General features: G+C 34.6%; 1 protein-coding gene across 4 annotated transcripts; it reads left to right on the top strand.

Moving 5' to 3' along the window:
- The first annotated feature begins 373 nt into the window (after positions 1 to 373).
- LOC138706313 (uncharacterized) lies at positions 374 to 24917 on the top strand. 4 transcript variants are annotated; one of them, XR_011333962.1, is made up of 4 exons: positions 381 to 447; positions 548 to 632; positions 5121 to 5301; positions 10975 to 13669. XR_011333962.1 is itself a non-coding variant. In XM_069835449.1 (4 exons), exon 4 carries the CDS (start codon positions 20513 to 20515, stop codon positions 23444 to 23446), a length of 2934 nt encoding a protein of 977 aa, XP_069691550.1. In that variant the 5' UTR covers positions 381 to 447; positions 548 to 632; positions 5121 to 5301; positions 20340 to 20512; the 3' UTR covers positions 23447 to 24917. The 4 variants fall into 4 exon arrangements, 2 of the variants coding, with proteins under 2 accessions (XP_069691556.1, XP_069691550.1); XR_011333964.1 differs by lacking the exon at positions 10975 to 13669 and adding an exon at positions 5811 to 7470; XM_069835449.1 differs by lacking the exon at positions 10975 to 13669 and adding an exon at positions 20340 to 24917.

Below are 24917 nucleotides of genomic sequence, written 5' to 3'. Positions count from 1 at the left end.
AGCGGTGGACTGATATCAGTCTATACGACAACTTAAAGCATGTTTCTTTCTTTCATATTAGTCAAGGACTTTTAATTTAATTATAAACGAATATTAAAAGTTTCACAATAATTTTGTCCCTTCAGTAAAACAGCCTTACAAAATTGCATACGACATAGACTGCGGTCATATCTCGTCATTGATGTATGTACTTCATATAATCAGGAATTACGTCTACTCGAAAAAGTCATACGTGTGGCAACACTGAGCTATCTTCGTCTGTGAAGTCAGAACCAAAGATGATATAACAAATTGACAATCCTTGAAATAGTTCCGCTAGTTCTCAACAGGTGACCCTATTATTGGAACAGCAGATTTAAAAGTCGATTGTTGCCTGTGATCGAGAGTTGATGAGGTTGATGAATGTGTTCATGTCGTTTATGTAACTGGTGTTGTAATGTGTGTATGGTGAGTTTTTTCTTTCCAATCTTCATTGTTTACAAATGTGTCGTATCTTTTCGTGTGTTGTTTTGCTTCGAATTACGGTGTTGCGAAACTTTGGTTGCAGGTGGACACTATTTGTTTGTTTGAATTAATGAGGATCAAGGCCATTATTAAGTAATTGTGGTTAACATACTCCGTCAAAGGCAGAGGTAATTTGTAGTGTTAATATATAATATGTTACAGTGCAGTTATTTAGGCGTAGTTTTGATAAATTAGAATTTTCTTTAAACGTTTCAAATTTCATTGCAAAATGAAGCGAGCTGAAAATGCTGCGTATAGGCTAATTTTGAATCTAGGCTATCTGATACATTCCTAGTATATTTCTGTGTGTGCAGTTGCTCACAGAATTGAACGCACATTTATGTATGATATGTTGTTGTTTAATCAGCTGACCGATGATAGGTCTGGACCTCACAAGTGATACCAATAAGGCACCACGGTTATTTACAAGAAGTCGTCGCTGAACGATTCACATTATTTCCAGGTTAGTTGAATCAATTCATCTAGTGAACGATATAAATCTTTAAAATACTAGGTATCTCTCTCCCTTCTCTTGTTACTTGTGAGCCATCCCAAACCCCGACCTCCACCCTTAAGAGCGCCGGTCCTTATATACCAGTCAGTCAAGGCCTTCTGACAAATAAAAGCAATTGACAATAGATATCTCAGTCATGACAACTTCATAAAATATCCTATCAATTGAATAATCGATCTTGATACGTACAACATAATTATATTATATTATTACCCATTTCAGCGAGCACTGACTACCACTGCAAAATACGATAATTTGGTCCAGGAAGCATCATCGTCTTTTGGCACAAGGATGATTTATGTAAAATGTTTCTAAATTATTAGTCTTTTAAATACCGGTACATTCTTTAATAAATCACTGAAAAACAAATGTGAATATAGGAAGTGGAGTGAGTACGAAATTATTATTATTTTTTGGCGCATCATTTTTACGTAAGTAACGAAAAATAAAAAGGGATTATTAGAAAGTACGTACACTGCGTTTGTCAAATGCGCATCACCATGCTTTCGAAAAGGCACTTTTAAGTGCCCGACACCCCGCTTTTTTTCATCATGTGCTACAAGTCAGCTCATCATCGGGGCTTGCAGCCCCGATACCCCGCTTTTTTCATCATGTGCTACATGTCGGATCATCATCGGGGCTTGCAGCCCCGATACCCCGCTTTTTTTCATCATGTGCTACACGTCGGATTATCTTCGGGGCTTGCAGCCCCAATACCCCGCTTATTACATCATGTGCTACACGTCGGATCATCATCGGCTAGCCCCGATACCCCGCCTTTTTTCATCATGTGCTACACGTCGGATCATCATCGGGGCTTGCAGCCCCGATACCCCGCTTTTTACATCATGTGCTACACGTCGGATCATCATAAAGCCCCGATACCCCGCTTGCTACGTGCAACACAATTATATTATATTATTACCCATTTCAGCGAGTACTGACGACCACTGCAAAATACGATAATTTGGTCCAGGGAGCATTCTCTTTTGGCACAAGGATGATTTATGTAACATGATTCTAAATGCTACGTACAACATAATTTTATTATATTATTATTACCCATTTCAGCGAGTACTGACGACCACTGCAAAATACGACAATTTGGTCCAGGGAGCATTCTATTTTGGCACAAGGATGATTTATGTAACATGTTTCTAAATTATTAGTCTTTTAAATACCGGTACATTAATAAATCACTGAAAAACAAACGTGAATACATAGGATGTGGAGTGAGTACGGAATTATTATTATTTTTTATTTTTTGGCGCATCATTTTTACGTAAATAACGACAAATAAAAACTAAAATGCACATAACATTATTTTAAGAAACACAGGAAACAAGCATGAACAATATTCACCATTCTTAATGATCGGGGGATAGAAAAAAACGTATGGAATAGAAATTACATACAAATGTGCGTGTAATAAACAATAAGCAAACCATCTTCGATTAATAATTCCAAAACAACGTGAATATAGCGTGGATTGTGTAGGAAAATAATTTCTTATATGTTGCTTCCAATGTGCATCATTGTTAACTTATGAAAACAAATGAAAATTAACATGGCATATAAACACTATTTGAAGAAAGATAGACATATTAAGTAATATTCATCGTTCTTAATGATCTTTGGATGGAAAATAACAATGAAATATGTATAAAATAGAAATTACATACAAGTGAGCATATAAAAAACAGTAAGTAGAATCATTTATTTGATTAATAAGGTTAAATTACTCCAGGTTTAGTGTAAGAGTGGCCTATATATCTGACGATGCCTCCCAGCAAATTACTTAATTTAAAAACAAAAAAATTGTGTTAGAAGATTGAATTTGTGTATTTTCTCTCAAACTTTCCAAATATTTGTAGGCAGTCTTTTACATTAGATTGCCGAAAATTGGTTTATAGCGCAACATTAGCATTAGCATCCATCTTGAAAATGTTGTGTAACAATAGACAATGGAATCGTTCACAGAAGTGAACTATAAATGATGTGAATCGTTCAGTGCATCCATCTTGTTGTGTAACAATAGAAGTGAACTATAAACGATGTGAATCGTTCAGCGACGACTTCTTGGAAATAACCGGCACCACTTATGAGACAACTAGGCTTTGAAAATAACTTAGCTATAAATATTTCACTCATTAACTTTCAACGGATAAATTGAAATATAGGGAACGCCAGTAGGGGAAGTTATCCCCACCCACATGAAATGTGTATTCGACACAACACTCTCCTATCACGTAGAGTGTCTGATGAGCTTAAAGAACGTGTGCCCACCCGATCCATTACCACACTGGTGAAGCTCCGAAATCGCATTACAGAAGTTGTTGTTATATATATATATATATATATATATATATATCCCTTATAAACCTTACTGTACCGTTACAATCACTATTTCAACAAAATTGATATTTAATTTTTGAACACCCCATTCATTCTCGCTGTCACCAATACCACTGACATAAAATAACCTCTCAGTTGAAGCAGCGTCATTAAATAACTGGTTTAAAAAGGATAAAGAGAAATTGAGGGGGTGGATGGAAGAAGGGCGCAATTCAAAAAGGTTTGTTTTGAGATAAAGAAGAAGAACTATCTATAAACCACAATGTTGTACTATAACTGAAATAAATTTGTATATTGGTACATTGACAACTTAAGTACCTATATAATACATGGGTCTTATGTGTACCTGGTTTTACGCTTAAATTTTTTTTTTTAAATTGAAGTTAACGCTCTTATTCCAAATAGGCCTATTCAAGGTTTATGAAGAAGATTATTTAAATAAGGAATATTTTTATCTTTATTTAAATATCATATTTATACATTTATGGTTCAATACCAGAATACCAATGACAGTTGAAGCTATGTTATATAAATTATAACTGAAAATAAAAAAATAAATTCTAGTACAGACAAATATTAACATAATAACAGCACAGTCTACTATATACAGTCACGAAGCTAGAGTTTTGAGGATGCTAGAAACAATAGACTGTGCCGGTACTATTTCGCATTGTCTGTAATGAGGCGATATTAGCGATCCTAGTGGTGAGCAACTACCGGTGTCTAATGTTTGTATATTTACTACGTATTGAGCTTCGTGACTGCATATACTAGACTGTGATAACATTATGACCTTCTCATACAAAAAAAAAAAAAATGAAACGAAGAAAATGAATAGATAATATCAGTCCTCTTCGAAGTCTGTTTCACCTTCTGATGTCTCGGTAGACTGTGCTTCCCTGAAAATACCCATAGGCTATAGCATTCACAGTCATCACTATTTACATATTTTAGCAAATCAGTGACATCTTTCACTTTAGCCAACTCGTGACTCTCTTGAAAGATTACTAGCAACATAGACATTTTTCTTCCATAATAGAGACATCTTGTACCAAACTAGAGTAAATTTGTGATATCTGAACACTGGCATCTTGTGTATAGGTTAGTACAACATATATCTGTATGGTAAATCTGTAATCTTGCTTCAATCTCAGATGATACATGACTATTTTCATTAGACGAATCATTGTCAACCACTATAGCTGTGTCCGCCATGTTCTCTACATAGACATACTGCAGCTTGAGTGATATTTGGAAGAAAGACGCAACATACAATTAGATCATCACAAGCCACGTATGAGTGAATGAAGGAACTACATTCCATGTTATATAAATATGCCAATAGGGAGTACAAATAACAGATTTCTAGAAAACGAGTGTAACCTGACTTACGCTGTTCTTCCATCCAACCCCTCAATTATTGTGATACTGCAAAATACTGTACTATCTATTTTTAGAGTTTCATGCATAATTAGTATTGTTGGTACCAGAAAAAAGTGCTTTTCGTTAAATGCAGTGTGTCTATGCATGCGTGAACATATGTCAAAGGGAGGGGGGAGAGAGGAAAGAAAAGAGGATGGGGGGGGGGATAAGCAGAGTGCAAGAGAGAGACAGAGTGACTCTCTCTCTCTCTCTCTCTCTCTCTCTCTCTTTGTGTATGTGTGTTTTTTTCCAATTGTTTTTGCACAACTAGGTTGTCGGGAATTTTGTTAAGTATTTAATTTAATTAGCCTACTCTTGTTTGCAGTGTCCAGGTATTCACTCCTTACTTGAATCCAGAAGTCCGGTAATTCCACCTGTGTAAACTGCAGTTAAGAATTGATCAGTTGGAAGATCTGCTTGCTTAGGTGATAATTTTATCTGCATCCTGGATGGGGATATAATTCCTGAGTTGTAACTGCAGTTCTTCCAAGTGAGCTTTCACAAGAGTGAGTACTTAACCTGGCCTTTCTTCTTCAGATGTTTAGAATAAATTTATTACGGTAGAGAACATTTTTTTTAATCAGCTTGCCATTCTATCCCTAATCTGGAAAATAGGTACACCTGGTTTTACATGCTTAAATTCAGTTCATATTACGTGACTGAATGTGTCATCTCGGTATTATATGAATAACTTCAAAATCCAGTCCATTTAAAACTTCAATGCTATTGCCAGCCGTACAGCGTATTCCGAATCTCACCGGATCGGTGGACAACAATGACGTCACGCTGCAGCGAAGTAGGAACACAACTATGGCTGTCATGGCGACTGTATAAGTTGTTGTCTGTGCTACACTAGCAAAATTTTGCGAAATTTCCGTACTGCCATCTCGTTCAAAGAAAAGAGAGCATAAACAATTTATTTCTTGAACCAGCAGTAATAACTGGTCCGTTGACATGTTCGCTCATAAGCCATTAACATATTGTTTTTACGTTGTGCTCATTACAAACAATACAGCTGAACACACCGCCATGACACAACAGTGCACGATGCCATTCGTCTGCTAATTCCCGCCCTATACAAGAACCAATCAGATTCACTGATGGCAGCTGATGGAGGCTGCCACCACCTCTGCAAGCTGATGGCACCGGTGGAGCATCAATGACTCCATCGGTGAAATTCGGAACACTGTGATGCCATCAGATTGCTCAGTGCTAGATTTGAAATATGCTGTTAGGTTGATCCTGATGTAAACATGGCAACTGATTCCTTGGAACGACTCTGTAGCAATGCACTTTGAAATATAGTCCCGAAATATAATTTTTTTTAGTAGGTTATTTTACAATGCTGTATCAACATCTCAGATTATGTAGCGTCTGAATGAAATGAAGGTGATAATGCCGGTGAAATGAGTCTGGGGTTCAGCATTGATAGTTACCCAGCATTTGCTCTTATTGGGTTGAGGATAAACCCTGGAAAAAAACCTCAACAAGGTAACTTTCCCTGACTGGGATTTGAACCCGGGCCACCTGGTTTCGCGGCCAGACATGCTAACCATTACTCCGCAGGTGTGGACCCCGGATTAGAAACAATCTTTTGAGTGTAGTAGGCTATATTTAATTTTTGTTTACATGTAAGTGATTTACGACGGGAAGTTGAATACGTATTGTTATAGGGAAACCTCGAAAGGATTTAATTATGATCATCAGCAGACTGTCACTGCAGAGGAATGTCTATTGCACAATACAATCTGAGAATGAGTCAGATCTCGACAACAACTTGCTGCAAGTAGTGCCAAATAAGCACCAAGCACCATCTTCGTCTGCGGATGAACACAGTTTCTTTTGTTTACATCAGGATCAACCTTAGGTCATCTTTAGTTTAGTCAACTAAGAGAGTCACGTGATCCCTCAGTTCACAAATCCGGTTCAAGACCTTTCCACAGGAAAAGCTGTCTAGTAGATCATAAGAATTAACATCTTAATTTAATATACAGTGGAACCCCGATTATCCGTCACCCTATTAACCGATTCGTGGATTATCCGACTTTCTCTCGCCCCCTCCTTTTTTTTTTTTTTTGCTACAGAAAAAATATGAAGTACTGTACAGTGTACTAGTACGAATTTTTTTCTACAGAGTGTTCTTTTACAAACTTTTGCCCTTACACAGTATGGTCTACTCTTCGAGTGGCCGTACTGTCTAACTTCTATGCAAAATGCCTTCCACTGGTATAAAAAAAAAGTGTGTTGTACTACAAAAAGTGCAAGTAAGTGAGCGGTTCGGGAAAAGAAAAACTGTGGTTCATTTCGTATCAGAATACGAGATTTAAATTACAACTGTGTACAGTTTAATTAAAAAAAATTTATGGTACGGTTTATACGATTTTTTCGATTAAGCGTTCACTCCACCCCCTTAATTACCATGGATAATAGAGGTTCTGCTGTAAGTTGTGTAATGACTAGTCCTATAAAAAGGGCAATTTATGTTATCAATTTTATTACAACATTTCATTGTTCAGAAGGGAAGATAGACCTAATATGATTTACTTCTATAGGCCTAACTAATACTTCAAGATCAAAAAGTGTTTACATTGTTATTGGTGAATAGGCTACCTTGGTTTTTTTTTTTCAGATGTAATGTTACAAGTTACATGAAAATATAAACATTAGTGTCCTTAGTCCAAGCATTATGCAGTTATTTGTACATATTTTGTAGTCCTGTTTACATTATGTAAAACCCTTTCCTTCCCTTTGCGTTGAATCCTCCTCTCCTATGTCAGACCAAGTACCCCCAGTAGCATAGCAGTGCTCACAACTTCCTAGATGTGCACTGAAGTCTGACAAGACTGATATAGAGCAAGGGTGCCCAAAATTTTTATTTGAAGAGCTAGTAACTGTCATGGGCCACATGTTATGCTGAAGATAATTCCTAGAAAAGCAAATAAATTTATACATACAATAATTTTCAGTAAATATTTCGTAGGAAAAAGCTATTATCTCATAATTGATTACCCCCCTTTGATTTGATTACCTGGTTGGGGTTTTCCGAGGTTTCCCCAACCAAAAGGCAAATGCTGGGTAATATTTTGGCGAATCCTCGGACCTCACCTCATCTCACTACATCTCGCCAAAATATTGTAAAATTTTGACTTGTTCCACATCTTAAAGCTTCATTGCTCATGTAAGATCTATGGAATAAAATAAATGAATGAATGAATAACTTTATGGAGAGGAATGCCAGTGAAGTGTTGTGGTGCCATGAATTCACAGAAGGATATGTCGGCAGTTCAAAGGTGTTGCACCGGTAAGCGGTTGACTTGCTAACTGATAGCTTTAAAAGATTCTCACTCTACTAAACCGCAAATATGGATCACATTTACCTTGCTCATATAACCTATATTTATGTTGTTTCTCTTATCTGTATTTTACGATTTTTTATTTATTTATTTTAGTAGGTTATTTTACGACACTTTATCAACATCTTAGATTATTTAGCATCTGAATGAGATGAAGGTGATAATGCCGGTGAAATGAATCCGGGGTCCAGCACTGAAAGTTACCCAGCATTTGCTCATATTGGGTTGAGGGAAAACTCCGGATAAAACCTCAACCAGACAACTTGCCCCAACCGGGAATCGAACCCGGGCCACCTGGTTTTGCAGCCAGATGCGCCAATCATTACTCCACAGGTGTGGACTGCATTTTACGATTCCATAATACTGTTCCATATTATGTAGTTACCATTAAGTGTGAGCAGTTTAGACATATTCTTCAAAATGTGAAGAATATCCGTTTTTAGAAAACAGATTTTGAAATGTTCAGTTGGGATTTTGGTAAAGAAATATGTGAAACTTCTGTGAAAGATTTTTAAAATGAAATGACTTGAGTTAAAGTATCACTAGCAGGACATTTTTTAAATAACATTTTTATAAATTCATTCTTAAATGTTCTCTCCCCTGTGATTTTGAAAATAAAAGAAATTATTATTTTTTTTTTTAAGTTAATAGGATCATAATATTCATTAACTGTGACAAGTTCTGTAAGCGAGGTTTTTTTTAATGTACAAGGCATTTTGATAAATTTTTAGCTCACCAAAATTGGCAATGGATTTCGTGATTAACTTTATTTTCAGTCTTTTTATGTTATCTTTTCCTACTGTTGTTATATATTTTAAGTCTGTAGCTTTATTGTTTCCTTGTAGCATGGAATATTGATGACAAGTGGGAAAGCCTGAAGTGTAGCCATTATTATTTTCCAGTGTTTTTGAGGAGATATGTAATATTAGCAAAACATGGGTTGACCCAGATACATGGGTTGATCCAGAAATAATCTGAAAAAGTTATGACTTCACTTTTTGGGTTGCAGAAGGAAGTATCTTGGTTGATTTTCGGGTGTTGCTATCAGTCGATGGCTAAGAAGTGATAGCTTGTATCTGTAAATTTTCAGGTGAATCAAACGATAGCTTTAAAAATGGTTTTTTCTCAAAATAGGCAACATTTTTATGTATGTTTCTGTTTTATAAGTTCTTCTACTCAAGGAAGAAATATTAGTTAACTGTCCAATTTTGTGAACATAATAATAATAATGTAGTTAAACTAAATTACTATTTTTGTAGTTACAGGGTATCACTTCTTATCCATTACAGTGCTGAGTAGTATTCTAACCCATTGCTGTGTACAATAGGGGAGAGGTTTCAAGTTGTTCAGACACTTATTCCTCTCGCCAGTGGTTTAACTTTGAAAAAATTGTCCTCTTTTTAATTCTGATGTTGGAACATGAGATTTTTAAGAGCCTATTAGTCTTTATTTCCTCATCCAACCAGAGATAAATTATTATCTCTGTGCATTTTCGCTGTAACCTTAAAATAAAACTAATATAAATTTATGTTTGGAGTTTGAGACCATATAACAATTGTTTAAAGAATGATTCGGCCTTTATATTGGATGGGACCATAGGGTGAAAATCTTCTGTCCATGTATTGTTGTACCGTGTGATGTTAATATTGCAGGTAAGATAATGTCCTATTTTATTAAGGAGTTCATATAAACAAGCTCCTTAGAGTGGTCATTGTCTCTGTCTATCTTTACAATTATAGCTGAGTTTGTGGATCAATTTAAAGTACAGTGAACACTGCTTGTTATGATAACTCTGGGATCCTGATAACCTGATAACATTAACCGATTGATAACAGTATCCAAATAATTCATATTGAAAGTTGCTGTATTTACTACATATTCATAACCTATAATTACACTACAGTCATAAATATAACTAACTCCCAGAGGATTTCATTAATGAATCTTTCATACTCATAATATTTTTGAAAGTCCACTGACTTGTACTGAACACCATGTTGCAAAACATTTAACGCCTGCCATATTTCAGCATTCGTTTACAGTTGAGACATTTTGCCGGCACTGTCGTCATCTTCTTCTGCTCCTAACTCTTCTATTTCCATTAATGCTTAAATCTTTACGTTCGCTCTCCATACTAGCCATCATAGTACAACGCCATGAACTTCATAATGCAAAAGCAGAAACTAAATTACAATACTAACATAAGAGATTAAATATCTTTTGTCGACTAAAAGAGAAAGTGTGGGAGGGGTACTACTTATGCTGACTGGTCTTCCTTCAATTTTGTAATTGGGGAGGAATGTACCATTGCTTTCAACCGCTGCATAGCTCTTGTATTGCCAGCGTTGAGTCTCAACAGCTCAGTTCGGGGTGAGTAGGATGTTCGACTTCAAAGAAAAGAGTTTGTTATAAGATGTTCATTACTTTATGTTCCAAAACAATATAATGCTTGGAAATAAAAGCTATGAAATCAAAACTGCGCATTATAGTACTTGGAAACAAAAGCTATGAAAGCAAAAAAGTGATAATTTCAACCAAATCTATGATCATAGTAAACAGAATTTTTCCAGTGCTTTAGTATTAAGTCCATATGGGAATTATTCATAGAAATGATAACATAAACTGATTGATAACATAATCCGTGTTTACAATAAGTGGTGTTCACTGTATTTGCGAGAAATTGGTTTTATATGTATTAGACTAAGATATTTACTGAGTTAGTTTTAAATCACTGACCAAAAAAAAAAGAAAAAGACAGCACGTTGATTAATAGCAATGAAAATAGTTTTAAACATTTCGTTTAATTATTTTTTGTGTTTCTTTCAGAAAATAAATTATGGAGAAGTCAAAACAATCGTCAGTACTTGCATTTGCAGTTAAGAAGTTGAAAGAAGCGATGGATAACTCAGAAGAGAATATTGAATTAGAAAATAATGAAAGTAGCTATGAAAGTGTTTCAACTGAACCTTCTGAAGATGCTGATAAATATGACATAGATTTATATGTAAATGTATTACCTGATGGCTCAGTAAAAGAGAAACCATTTAAAGCAACTCTGGATATAACCTGAAAATTTATAAGTTTTCTGTGTCTGAAGGAAGAAAACTGTTATTTAAGCATCAACATCTAAAGATCTGTCATTGGTGACTACCTTAATCAGAATATGGAGCAGTTCATTGTGTATAATATGCATTTCTTTCAGTCATTCAGTTGGAGGAAGAAGTGACCAAAAATTACGAGCTTTGATCACAAAGGCATACAATTTAGAAACACACTAAAAGAATTCTGAAAGGCACAGAAAAGCAAAATATCATATTGATGCTAATATTTCTACTTAAAACTTTCTTAAGATCAAAGAGAAAAGGAGGTTGATGTTATTTAACAATTGAGGTTAGAGAAGTTTTTGAGAGCCACGAAAAAGTAATATCTATTGTACTATCTATTCACATGCTTTTGTGGACAGTATCTTAAAAACTACTGACAATCTTAATGCTGTAGTACTGGAATAGAGTCTGCTGGTACCAGAATTATGTTTACCCCCTTCATTGTACAGATTGGCGTCGTTGGATTGTGTGAGGAATTATCGAAACAAGTGATGCTTCTGAAATGAATGTAGCAGAATGTTCTTCCACATTAGCTGACAAGATGTCACAACTTGTGCTCATTATATGGAAATAAGTGATAGTAAACAAATTGCACGAGATATTCTTGAATTTGTACCAATTGAAGCTGTGTCTATGTTTGCATCAACTATCACAATTCTGTCAGAGTTGCGTATAGATTAAAAGAATTATTGGTTAAGGATACAATAGTGCTGCCTTAATGAAAAGAAGATTCAAATGTGTCTCAATAGTAATTTCAGAGAAATATCTCAAACCACAGTATGCTCATTGTGCAGTAAGTTATATATTGGTCACTAATTCTTGTGGAATCTCCATAATACAAAATTACCTTGGAGCTATGAAATCAGTTATCAAGTTTTTCCTCCTCTCTTCTCAAGGAGATACAGCCTTCAAAAATGTAATATAAGAAAGTCAGAATGTAAGTCACCACAATTTTCTTGAATAGCATAATATAAAATGGACGGAAAATCATCAGGCATTAATTCGATTCATGAGTACTATTTAAATTTTTGCAGAATTCAAATGAACAGAAATATCATAGCAAGCTTATCAAATTTTATATTGTATAATTTCAGCACTGTTTGTAATACTACTGGCAATAATAAGCTGCTATTTTATTGTCTTACTATGTCATGCACTTTAGAAGATGGATTCTGATCTTGTTCACTGCTGTGAACATGTTAAAATTATAATTCAAACATTACAAGAAATAAGAGAGAATCCTGAACACTTTGATGAAATGTACTGCGTAGCAGAGAAACTAGTTGGTGACTTTGCAGGAGAAATAAAGAAGCTGAGAAGAATTCGTCAAGCAGGATATAAAAATGCCTCTGCAGAGAGCTCAGTGAGCTCTATGAAATAATTCTTTATTTCTCGTTCTTGGATCACGTCATAACAGATTTGAACTCTCGATTTTCAAATTACAATATGTACAACTTTTCAAAGAAATGTTATAGTGCTAAGTCTTAGTCCTTGGAATGATATTTTAAACTGCGTAATAGATTGGTAGAAATTTTTCTTCATTTTGAAGCAGAATTGCAACTGTGGAAAAATAAGTATTGAACAGTTTCTAAAGACGAGAGTCCAGGAACTGTATTAGAAGCAGTAGAACATTACCAAAATATACGCAGATTGTTAGTTATCATAACCACTCTGGTAGTTTCAATCAATACATCTGAAGAAATGTTTTTTGCATTGAAGAGATTGAAATCACAGCTCTGCAATTTCATAAGTCTTCAATGAAACATTAAAATCAAAACTAATAACGAGATTTTCAGCTTTACAACGAGAAGAAAGAGAGAATTCTTTAAGATCAAAAATTAATATTATATAGAGAAGAAAGAAGCTCAATGTTAAAAGTGGAAGCATTTATATTTTCTAATAATAGGCCTATCATAATATAAATCTTAATCAAAATGTGGTTGTAGATTACAGAACTGATTTAATAAATGCATGTTTTCATTCATAAAAGAGTAATTAAATATCAGTAACCCTAGAGTAGTCGACATTAGACTCTCCCACTCCAGATTTATATCTATGGCCATGTTCTAGCCTTCTAAGATGACTGTGATAAGGACTGTAGTCTTAGTATACTCAACATTAGACATTCCAAATCTTGATTTATTTATGGTTATGTTCTTACCTTCTAAGACAACTGTGATAAGAACTGTAACTCGAGAGACGAGGGAAGCTGAGCAAATGGGCCATCTTTCAATAGAGTATTTGCAACTCAAATGACATTGCATTAAACATAATTGTGCTCTTCACCATATTCACCAAATTTGGCTTCATCACACAATTTTCTGTGGCCTATACCACAAGCAGTACTTGAAAGGAAAGAATTTCGATTGGGATAATGTATTGGAAGAGTAAATTACCGAGTTCAGTAAAAAAAAAACGTGGGCGACTTCTCCTGTGGTGAATAGGAGGCTACTTGCCAGAAATGAAGGGTACTGGGGAAATAAAATACCCAGACTGCACCAAAACTAGCTGGGAAGAAGAGTCTCATCAGCTGTAGTGAAGACAATTCTTCTAACGGAAAAAGATCCTGAAATGAAATTCTGGTCCTTCAGGTTGAGTGTTGTGCAGCAAGCCAGCTATCTCCCACATAAAAACCAGCAACTTCTAAGCTTCACAGAGTATATAATCGGACTGTTTCAATCAATTTTGGAACTATAAAAAAGAATATGGCTCACTAAAGTACGTAAAGATATAATCTTACAATTTTATAAGGTAATGTCAGTCCCAATGCTTCTATACCTATACAGCTCGAAACTTGGACCCTGACTAAAGTCAAGAAAGTAGAATTGACGCAACAAAAATGAGATTGTTGCCATCTTTGGCTGACTACTCTTTATTAGACCACCAAATAAATGAAATGAGTAAAGAACTAAATATTACAAATGTAATACAACAAGCAGAACAATACAGATCCAAGTGACATGAACATTTACAGAGAATGGAAAACTACTGTAGCGTACTTCACATATCTCTATTACGACCTCTGCTGCTTTATGCCTGTCCTGTCTGGGGAAGAGCTGCAAGAAGTGAAATTAAACACATCCAGCCATTTCAAAATAAAGTCCTACGAATTTCACTCAATTCTCCTTGGTTTGTCCGTAACAGCCAACTACACAGAGAAACTGGTATTGACACAATCAAACAGTTTATTCATTCACAAGCTAAGAAGTTCTATAACAACCTAGGAAATGTTCCATGCGCCATCCACTACTCTCTTATAAGGAAGTCTACATTTCCCACCAGAATCAAGAGCCGACTTCCAATGGACCTCATATTATAATCAAAATTTATCATCACACCAACCTATGTAAATAATTATTTATTAACAATTATTTTTGTTCATTGAGGAGCCCAATCTAGGCTGCCCTCAATTCAGTGTCATGTATTATATTTATATTTTATTTAGAAATGATCTGTATAGCGTTAAATGTGCTGATCGATCAATAAATTATTAAAAAAAAAAACTTATAGATGTAGGCGGACCAAAGAAGCACTGGAGAGAGCAGATTTAATTATTTTGTGAAGTCGGAACAGACCTTGCAGTCTGTGATGAAGATGGCCTATGAATTTTCTTTGAGGAGGATGCTTTTTCTGAGATCGGTGGTCCAAGTCTCCCTGGAAGAGCAGAGAAGAAGTCAAGACATCAGAACGACCTACAAATATTTAATCTGAAAAAATAGAAAAAATTAAAAATAACTGGTCACAACATCTAGAAAGTATGGAAGACAATCAAATTCCAAAAATAATGTTAAAATATAAACCAATAAGACGAAGAAACATGGGAAGGCCGAGACTCAATGGATCGATCAAGACTAGAACCACATAAGTTATTACAAAGTCCTATGGAGAGTGGAATGAGTTGACTGGTCCATACTGTGATGTTGATTATGATGAGGATGAAAAAGCTTCTGGATAGTGCAAAGGAAACAACAATGATATAAAAACTATTACAAACATGACAGAAATTTGAATACCTAAACTTGTTTTACAGTACCAACCAACAGTTTACAAGAAGTGAGTTACCCTAAGCAGAGATGAGAAGATGATTGATGTTGCTTATTGAGTGAAATGGTTTCAAAATGGAACCAAATCATAAAAAAAAGAAGATGATGATGATATCAATAAGTGTAGCAAGTTAAAAGGAATTATGTTGAAAAATAAATAGGCATCAGTGAAATCTTATAATTTTTTTTTGTAATGAATGAAATAATTATGAATTGTAATATTAGTTTTGATGATTTGACATATGATATGACTCCGTGGGAGAATGGCTGGATAGGCTAATAACCTGTGTCTAATATCACATTAATAATTGTTTTCATGGCAGTGTTTGTTTTGTTAATGTTATTTTAAATGAATAAAGTCTACAACAAAGTTTGAAATGCGTACTTTTCATCATTACTGGAAGCAATAATATAGAGCAATTACTGTGTCTTGAGAAAATTGTTAAGTAGAGAGTGAAGGTATGGTGAATAAACGTGTAACACATAAGTAACTTCAGCATTTTAGTACTGGGAGTGCAAGCATTGAAGATTACCATTTTCTGCATTGCCTTCTTTGTGAAACATCGAGAATATGTACAGTGTTTTGGATGAAAATCTGTCATCAAGTACTATGCCACTATGGTACTTCAAAACCCTTGACCCAAAAAAACAAAAAGGAGAAGAAGAAGGAGAAGAAGAAGGTAGAATTATAGTCCATAGACCTACATTTGATGAGTATATTTTCGTATCTTAATACTGAAAAACAATGGCTAAATCCTCATCAGTCCCTAGAATTATTGCTAGAAGTGCCAGGTTGAGCACAAAATAATTGTATGTTTGGTGGAATTCTGAGGACTTATATTTTGAATGTTTTTGCCAGAAGACGTGAAAGATGAAATGGTGGCAATGGTAGAAAAGAAGAAAGGAGATTCAGGTGGAATAACTATTCACTGGCAGCACTTCTGGTCATATGTTAAACATTATAAATATGTGATTAAGAATTGATAAATTTCCTGACATTACTTTGGAGAAAGCAGGACTTTTTTATATTTTAAGCCAGTTTTGTAATGTATATGATGCCTTCCTGTGACCAATACATCAATATTATCTCTTACAACTAAAGAAGAAATAGAAATGACAGAACTCATAAAATATGATATAAAATCAAATAAAAGGTTAAGTATTGCATTAATTTAACTTCCATTCTCCATTTGTTATCTTACAAAAATCCCCGTCTTAAGGGTATATGTACGTGAACGACCACAAATATTGTCAGAAAATGCAGAACCTAAATTTCTAAAATTTTATAACAAAATGGACTCACAATTGGACAAAAATTACGAAGTACCACAACAAGATTTATTAGAACTTAAATATCTGATAAAAGTATAAAAAAAAGGTTACTAATAATATTTCTCAAACCAGTTTTATCAAAGTATGAAAAAGACAAAAAAATTCTGCAGTTACATCATTTGGTAACCATAACATTGTTATGGTCTCTCTGACATTTTAATATTTTTCCTGCATGTAATAAACACTTATTTCTGAAAAGTAGACTACTCTCAGACATGTAGAGTTGTTTATTTTAATACAATTAATTTTTTATTTGTCATATATAAAATATATTAAAATTTACATAATGTTTTGTGTCCTAATTTTTCCATTTTCAAAGAAATGGGCATTATTGTAGTCTACCTTTTGCATAAATGCATGTTAAATCAGTGTACAATATTTCAGAATTCTGTCACTAATGGTAGTGGAGTTATGAAATAATATGTGTAAAATTTTCAAATTCTGGAAAATTTAATTTAAAGTAGAAAGTGAATTATAAAAAAATATTATTAGGAACCTTTTTTTTATACTTTTATCAGATATTTAACTTCTAATAAATCTTGTTGTGGTACCTTGTAATTTTTGTCCAAGTGTGAGTTCATTTCCTTATAAAACTTCAGAAATTTAGAGCCTGCATTTTCTGATAATATTTGTGATCGTTCAGGTATATATACCCTTAAGGGTGTAAATAGCCATAGTAGCGGATGCGCCCTTTTTAAACCCCACTGTCTATCCCTGCCTTCTACTACTCTTTTCCTAATTGAAGTCCTAACTCCTTCAGTCTGTGTTGTGGTTGGCCTCACTCTCTTTCTTCCAATATAATACCATATGACTGTACCGTTTTTAATTGCGTTAGTTTTACAAAATTGAGAATACTACTTCTAATTATGTCTAATTTTGAAATTCTAGCAGGTCTTCAAAAATTCATTTCTCTATATAATAAATAATAATGTAACTTTTGTTTTCGTTTTTAAATGCGATGTTTTTGCTCCTTGAGTAAGTACACTGCTAACTATTGAATTATAAATTATTAATATTTCATCTAACATTGTTATACTGGGTGTTCATTTCAAAGTGTGTCATTACGTCACTGTTGTGAGTCAGCGATTTGAAGTGAGTTTCAGTTTTTATGTCAGAGAAGTTGCCTATTAATCAAGGCGTTCAATCTGAACTTGAGAATGTGTACGGTATAACTTGAATGTTGTAGCAACAGATGGCGGCCTATATACGGTGCGTGTGCTACCATAATCTCTTTCGAACTGTGTTTTGCGCGGGCAAGTCGTACGCAGGGTATTTGTTATCATCGGTTGCGTACGGCAACATTCCACAACACAAATCAAATGCTCCATGTCCATGTTGACCGTCGAAGTTAATGTCAGCAAATACGTAAGTAATCATCTTAACCCTCTCCACATATCCCGACAGTAAGAAAAAAAACTCACCTCAGTACATGTTTCCAAACAGTTCACATTCCTGCCACTACAGGTGTTATTGTACGTATCGGTAAGTACTCTTCAGAATGAATGCCGTACTTGCTAGGCAACTTCTCTGGCACATACGTAATACGCCTCTGTGGAAGTGTAGGAAGATTGAATTCTCTAGGCTCAACGACTAGCCACATGACGGCATGACACACTTTGAACTGAACACGCAGTATTTGGCCATCCTTCAGTTCTTCTTTCTATAATTTATTTTTCAAGAGTTCTACTCCTACGAATTTTAAATCTCACATATTTATTTACAATTTTTAATACATCCTCTTCCTTCTTCCAAATTCAAACCTTCAGATGGTTCTCTAATCACCATATAATTTGACTTTTCCAAATTGATTTTCAAGTGCCCATTTTTCATATTCATCCATCAATATTCTAGTCATGTATTGTAAATCTTAATAATCTCTTCCTATTAGGAGATGATCATCTGCAAATAAGGAAGGCAAGAATAACATTCGAAAATAACTGACAATTTGAAAACAGTGGCACTTTTGGATAAGAAAAATAAAAATGAAAATATCGAGATCGAATCAGTACAAGTAAATACTGTAGTTACTAACTGAAGTAGCGATCTATATTTTTAATGAGGTGCCTGATCGTATTGCTGCCAGACGATATGCTCACAAGGACAAAAAACAGCTGTCTAGATCACTAACTTCACATCAGGAAGTCAGGCTGAAAGCTGTGTTCATTTGCAGATTTGTCTTATATGCTATATAGATGCAGTACACATGCTAAGTGTGATGTTATCACAAAATGCCAATGACATGTGCTGCTTTTGAGAGCACAAAGTACAGATTTCACGCCTACTGAGATCTTTAATTTCACATTATAATAATATTTCGAAAAGGGAAACATTGAAGGAGAGTTCGATTCGGTGCAGTGGATTGAATTCGGCGTAGCTCAGTGGTCAGAGTGCTTGGTACGTAGAACCAAGGACCCGGGCTCGATCCCCGGCACCGGAGCGAATTTTTCTCCTCAAATATTAATTGTCAATATTACAGTTATTATTCTGTAGGACAAATTAATAAATCTTTAAGATTCTCATAGCTAGCAGTGCATATTCTGTACAGATTACTGTGCATTTAACTGCGGAATCCCGGCCAAATAAGTCACTCAACTGAGTGCGCTCCTTGTATAATGGCAGTTGTCTTGGACATAAAAGTCGACATATATGCCTTACTTGGAGTCAGGCCAAAAGGAAAACATTGAAGGAGGAGAGTTCGATCCGGTGCTGTGGATTGAATTCGGCGTAGCTCAGTGGTCAGAGCTCTTGGTACATAGAACCAAGGACCCGGGTTCGATCCCCAGGACCGGAGCGAATTTTTCTCCTCAAATATTAATTGTCAATATTACAGATATTATTCTGTAGGACAAATTAATAAATCTTTAATATTCTCATAGCTAGCAGTGCATATTCTGTACAGATTACTGTGCATTTAACTGCAGAATCCCGGCCAAATAAGTCACTCAACTGAGTGCACCCCTTGTATAATGGCAGTTGTCTTGGACATAAAAGTCGACATATATGCCTTACTTGGAGTCAGGCCAAAAGGAAAACATTGAAGGAGGAGAGTTCGATCTGGTGCTGTGGTCAGAGCGCTTGGTACGTAGAACCAAGGACCCGGGTTCAGTCCCTGGTGCCAGAGTGAATTTTTCTCCTCAAATATTATCTTATAATTGTTTACAAATTTTAATTCTTATTTTCAATTTTCGTAAGATTTGTTACCAAATCAAGAATATTTCTTGATGAATTCTGCAGTGCTTGGGAAAAGTGACACAAGTCAGTTTCCACAAACCTTTTTTGATAATTTATTGACAACTTACACTGATTTATGTCGATTTGATTTTTTTCTGTATGAATTATTGTAATGGGAGAAATACTTATGTATTTTTTTCCAAGCGAGCAGATGTTCCATAAGTTGTCAATAAATTATCAAAAAAAGTTTGTGGAAACTGACTTGTGTCACTTTTCCCAAGCACTGCAGAATTATCCTCACGAATCAAAATATCCAACAAATTGCAGTTTGAGGAACAGAAATAGAATATAATTACGTAATGTGTAACCCCTATTGAAGTGCTAAACACTAATGATGCTTTTCTTTGGTGTTGGGGACTCCTTATCATGTAATACTTTATCTTATGTTGCTACATGTTTGTAATAAAATTTCTGTCAGTTTTCTGAGTAATCAGTTTAAATCCATTTTACTAAAAATTATAATTTCGCATTATTTTTTCAGGTTCTTCTGGAGGTTAACGATGCTGTCATGAGATTTGGAGCCATTTGAAGAAAAGACATTGAACAGGAACGAGAATGCACTCAGTTATTTAGAAGAGACATAGACACGGAATGTGTAGAATATTTTAGTAAATTGTAATACATTCATATAATTTCAAATAATCCAGCAACTTAATGGCACGTGAAAAAAGTTTACAAAGAAAACATAGAACAGAGGAAACGAGGTTGACTCAAAATGAAACACTCGTTACAGATAGAGGAAAATCACTGCAAGATTTAGATACAGGAATAAGTAGCAGGGAATCACAGCCAATAGTACATGTGGTGAAGAAACTCCAAGAACTTTGTAAGGCTGTACTAGCTGTAAGTACAAAAAAACAACAGCAATCAGATATTAATGAAGACACTGTAAGTCACACCTCTAACCTTAATTTAGATTATGTTGAAGATAGAGTTAATGTTGGTGAGTGTCCATTATCAACAGATAACATAGTAGTGAAAGAAATAAAAATTACACCATGTGTTGGAGACAATGAAAATAAAGCTAACTATAATCTTCCTGATTCAAGAAAGTTAGAATTGCACAATTACGCAAAAGATAACGAGATACCTAAGAAATGGATTAAATGTAATAAGATTGGAAGCGGAGATGCCAATATAGATGAAGAAAAACCTGTAAGTTTAGAAAAAAATGTTGCAAGAGAAAAAGGAATTGGTATTAAAGATATTGATGTGTGTATTAATAATATTGTAAATACAACTATTAGTTGCAGAACTCGTATGATGGACTACTTGACAAACAGTGATAAATCTGATCAAAATATTAATACTACTACTATAAAAACTGATTGTTCTTCTTCTTCTTGTGCTATTGTAAGAGATGAAAGCCTCACAGATGATTATATGTGTGATTCAAATAGTTACAAGAAGATTGCGGTACATGATGTTTCAAGGTTGGAGCATAGTTGCAAGTATCAAAACCAGTATATAAGCAATAATCACGGCAATACTGATGGTTATTATTTAAGAAAAGGTTGTCTGTCGAAGAATTCTGTTTTGACTGCTATAAGTGTAAAAGTTTTTGACAATGTAAAGTACAGTGGGATTGATTATTTGACAGAGGAGGATTCAGGAAAGTACTGTAGGGAGAGACAGTTTACACCACCTGATCTCCAATTCAGAATGGGCAAAAGGAAACGTGGTACACATAGTTTGATGGAGGATGTGTCAGATAATTCTCTGTCCAGTAACGAACCATATGAAACTTCTAAAAGGATTCACTTGAATGAAGACATGATAAGTAATGACATGCATAGGTTTTCTTGTGAGGGAGTATCAGATCTAAGGTTAGTGAGAAGTTTTCCTTATTCTTTAAAGTCAGGATCGAATATGTTGCCAGATTCCATAACATTCTCAGATATGAAATCGCAGATTTGTAGTACATCAGCACAGTCTCCAGAAATGTTCCCAGTACATAATGGCATAAGAAATATCAGTAATCTAAATTCAGATGTTGGTATCATTACCCGGTGCAAGCAAGATACCTCCAGTGATGTCTTGGATTGTACAACACGAAATTCATCTCTGAAATCACGTGATGATGTTACGGACAGTTTTTCTGGTTTATATGCAGGAAAACTGTATGAAGATTTTCGTATTCTTCGGTCTTCGATTTCAGTTCCATATCCATCAGTCTCCACAAGTTCTGGAAATAGAACATCACAGGGAACAAGACCAGGGTCGGAGAATTTAAAATGCCAGGAGGAAGAACTGCTTAGAAGAATTGAAGAATCTTTAGCAGAAACAGAAACTTTGAAGTATCAGGAAGAAGAACTTTTGAAAAGAATTGAACGATCTCTGTCAGAAACAGAATCGCTCAAGTGTCGAGAAGAAGAATTACTGAAGAAAATAGAGAGATCTCTAACGAAGGCAGAATCTCTCAAATCCCGAGAAGAAGAACTTTTAAGGAGGATTGAGGTATCTTTGGCCCATACAGAAACAGCGAAGTCTCAAGATGAAATTTTGAAGAGGATAGAAGATGTAAATTGTAATATAGAATTTGAATCAAAATACAAACCGGACTTAGACTACACATTACCGTTAAAGAAACGAAAACGATTAAAGACGTATGATGAAAATAGGAGCTTGAAATTAGAGACAGACAATACACAACCGGAGAGTTTTCCATCTTTCCCATCACGACCAATGATTAGTATTGCAGAATTAATGGCACGTCCAGTGTTTGGTATTGCAGAATTAGAAGCACACCAGATGTTTAATAGCCTCGAGTCTTCTTCTGCAGCTAGCCTTGATTCATCTTCTTCTGCGACGTCCATATTGCCTCGTTATAATGAACATGACATATGTGATGCTTCAATTTATCCTAGAGATGTTAGTATAGGATATTTGTGTAGGAATCATTCTATGTGTGATAGGAAAACAGAAAATGATAGATTCTTCCCCGTATGCAATAAGACAGGTGATAGTTATAGAGAAACTTGTAATACTTGTGCAGTACCAAAGACAAGAAACAAGAATTACAGAATGCCTTGTGCTGAAATATTGAAAGAAGAATCACAACCTGCAACTAGTGAGTATTGGCAGTTTAATGCCAGATATATGAGGAATTTTGAAAATTTATCAGCTGAGGATGGTGATGTAATAGAAGATTCCAAAGCTAACTTAAATATGATTGTAGGGAAAAGTAATTCTGAAGTAGATACTACAGGTAATTTGGAATTATGTCAGAAAAATAAAGGATATTCAACAGATTCGTGCATGGTAAATGATTCCAAGACTTCGATGGAATTGTTCCAAGGAACTGAAATGCCGTCAGGTTTAAAACATAAAGTAGAACATACAAAAAGTAATTCAGAATTTCAGAACTGTATGGGATTTCAAGTGGACAGTAAAATAGCTCCAATTGATTCAAAGCATATTAAGATAGAGGAAGAATCCAGTGATTCAACAGATTCAAGATATATACCATATAGAAGTTGTTTTAACAACGCTGATTTCATTTCAGAAAATTTGGAAAATGAAGAACATAGGGTTAATGAAACAAAACTTCTTAAGATTGAAGTAGAGACAAAAGATAATGGAGAATAATATGGCGCAAGTTGAGATGTTTTTAGAAAATTGAAATACACATGTACCATAAGTCAGAGTATATGTAAAAACGTTTAATAAGGCATTTACTGTTGTAAATACATAAATTTTACAGATGTGGAAGTATAATAGCTTTTAAGATATAATCAGTCTTAAGCATGCCTTTTCTTATTAACGAAAGAAATGTGTTTAGCATTTGTAGTAATGTCATATAATGTTTTGCTATGTAACAATTTTCGTACATAGTTTGGTATATTGAAAAGTTGGAAATCTTTCTATCATCATGGAAATATTTTTTTCATTTTGGGAATACAAAGAAATCCCTTTATTTTCAATTCATAAACAAATCTAACATAAATGTTATATACGAGTATGAAAAAGGGAAAATAAGAAAAAGTTCTTGTACAAATTCAAAGATAACCTCGTACGGTATTTTCTTCACTTCACAAGTAGAGACGTTTTGAATTCAGAAAGTCATAAATTGAACTGAAATCCTAATTAGTGAAAGGATAAACAAAGATGCTGCAAGAGAATTCCTCAATGTTCGGTGTTTACAATTTTCTGTCTTACTGAGGACTGATTTTCTGTTATGCTGGAAATACAGTAGATCGGTGGTTTTTGTTGTGTCTTCAGGTCTGCAGAGAGTCTTATCTGTGTGTCTGTGGTTAAACTGTTCAGTTTCTTTCGGCCATGGCTAGTCTGTGAAAATAGGAAAGTGCTGGGCAGTGGTAGATTTTTTATTTTTTGTAATACTGTAACATGAGAAAGGCTTTGGGATGGAATGAAATTCAGACGTTTTTTAGGCTACATTATGAACAGTATTAATTATAAGTCTTGTCAGTAAAGTGAAATTTTACTCCTAATTACTTACATTGAGAATTTAATTGGTAAGTTATTTTATGACCAAATCAAGCTTCTTGTTTAGCAAACAAATTGATTTGAAGGATAATATTAATTCATGTTGAATCTTTCGTACACTACTTTTAACACTTGAATATAAGTAATTGATTAAATGGCGATCTTACTCGTGTTAATTGTGTAAGACTGTGCGGCTTACAGCTGTTTCGGTGTTTCTTCACACCATCCTCAGAGCCTACTAGATCTCGGCGTCATCTCGAACTTCGCTGCACACTCAACACACTAGAACAATATGAAATATACATACACACCAAAACACACCCTGATCAAATTCTCAACACACAGATCAATTTCAGAACATACACACTATTGGACACCACATTTCAACATTTTTCAACAATCGAACACACCCACACAACAGGCAGCGAAGTTCGAGATGACGCTGAGATCTAGTAGGCTCTGAGGATGGTGTGAAGAAGCACCAAAACAGCTGTAAGCCGCACAGTCTTACACAATTAACACGAGTAAGATTGCCATTTAATTATTTATTGATAATATTAACTATACAGTAAATATTATTTTCTAGTGATATGAAAAGTGACTTAATTTAAGT

The sequence above is a fragment of the Periplaneta americana genome, chromosome 1 (assembly GCF_040183065.1).
Source record: "Periplaneta americana isolate PAMFEO1 chromosome 1, P.americana_PAMFEO1_priV1, whole genome shotgun sequence".
In the NCBI taxonomy this organism is placed as follows: Eukaryota; Metazoa; Arthropoda; class Insecta; order Blattodea; family Blattidae; genus Periplaneta; species Periplaneta americana.
The sequence above is the reverse complement of the archived record's forward strand: the minus strand, read 5'-3'. Positions and strand labels throughout refer to the sequence as shown.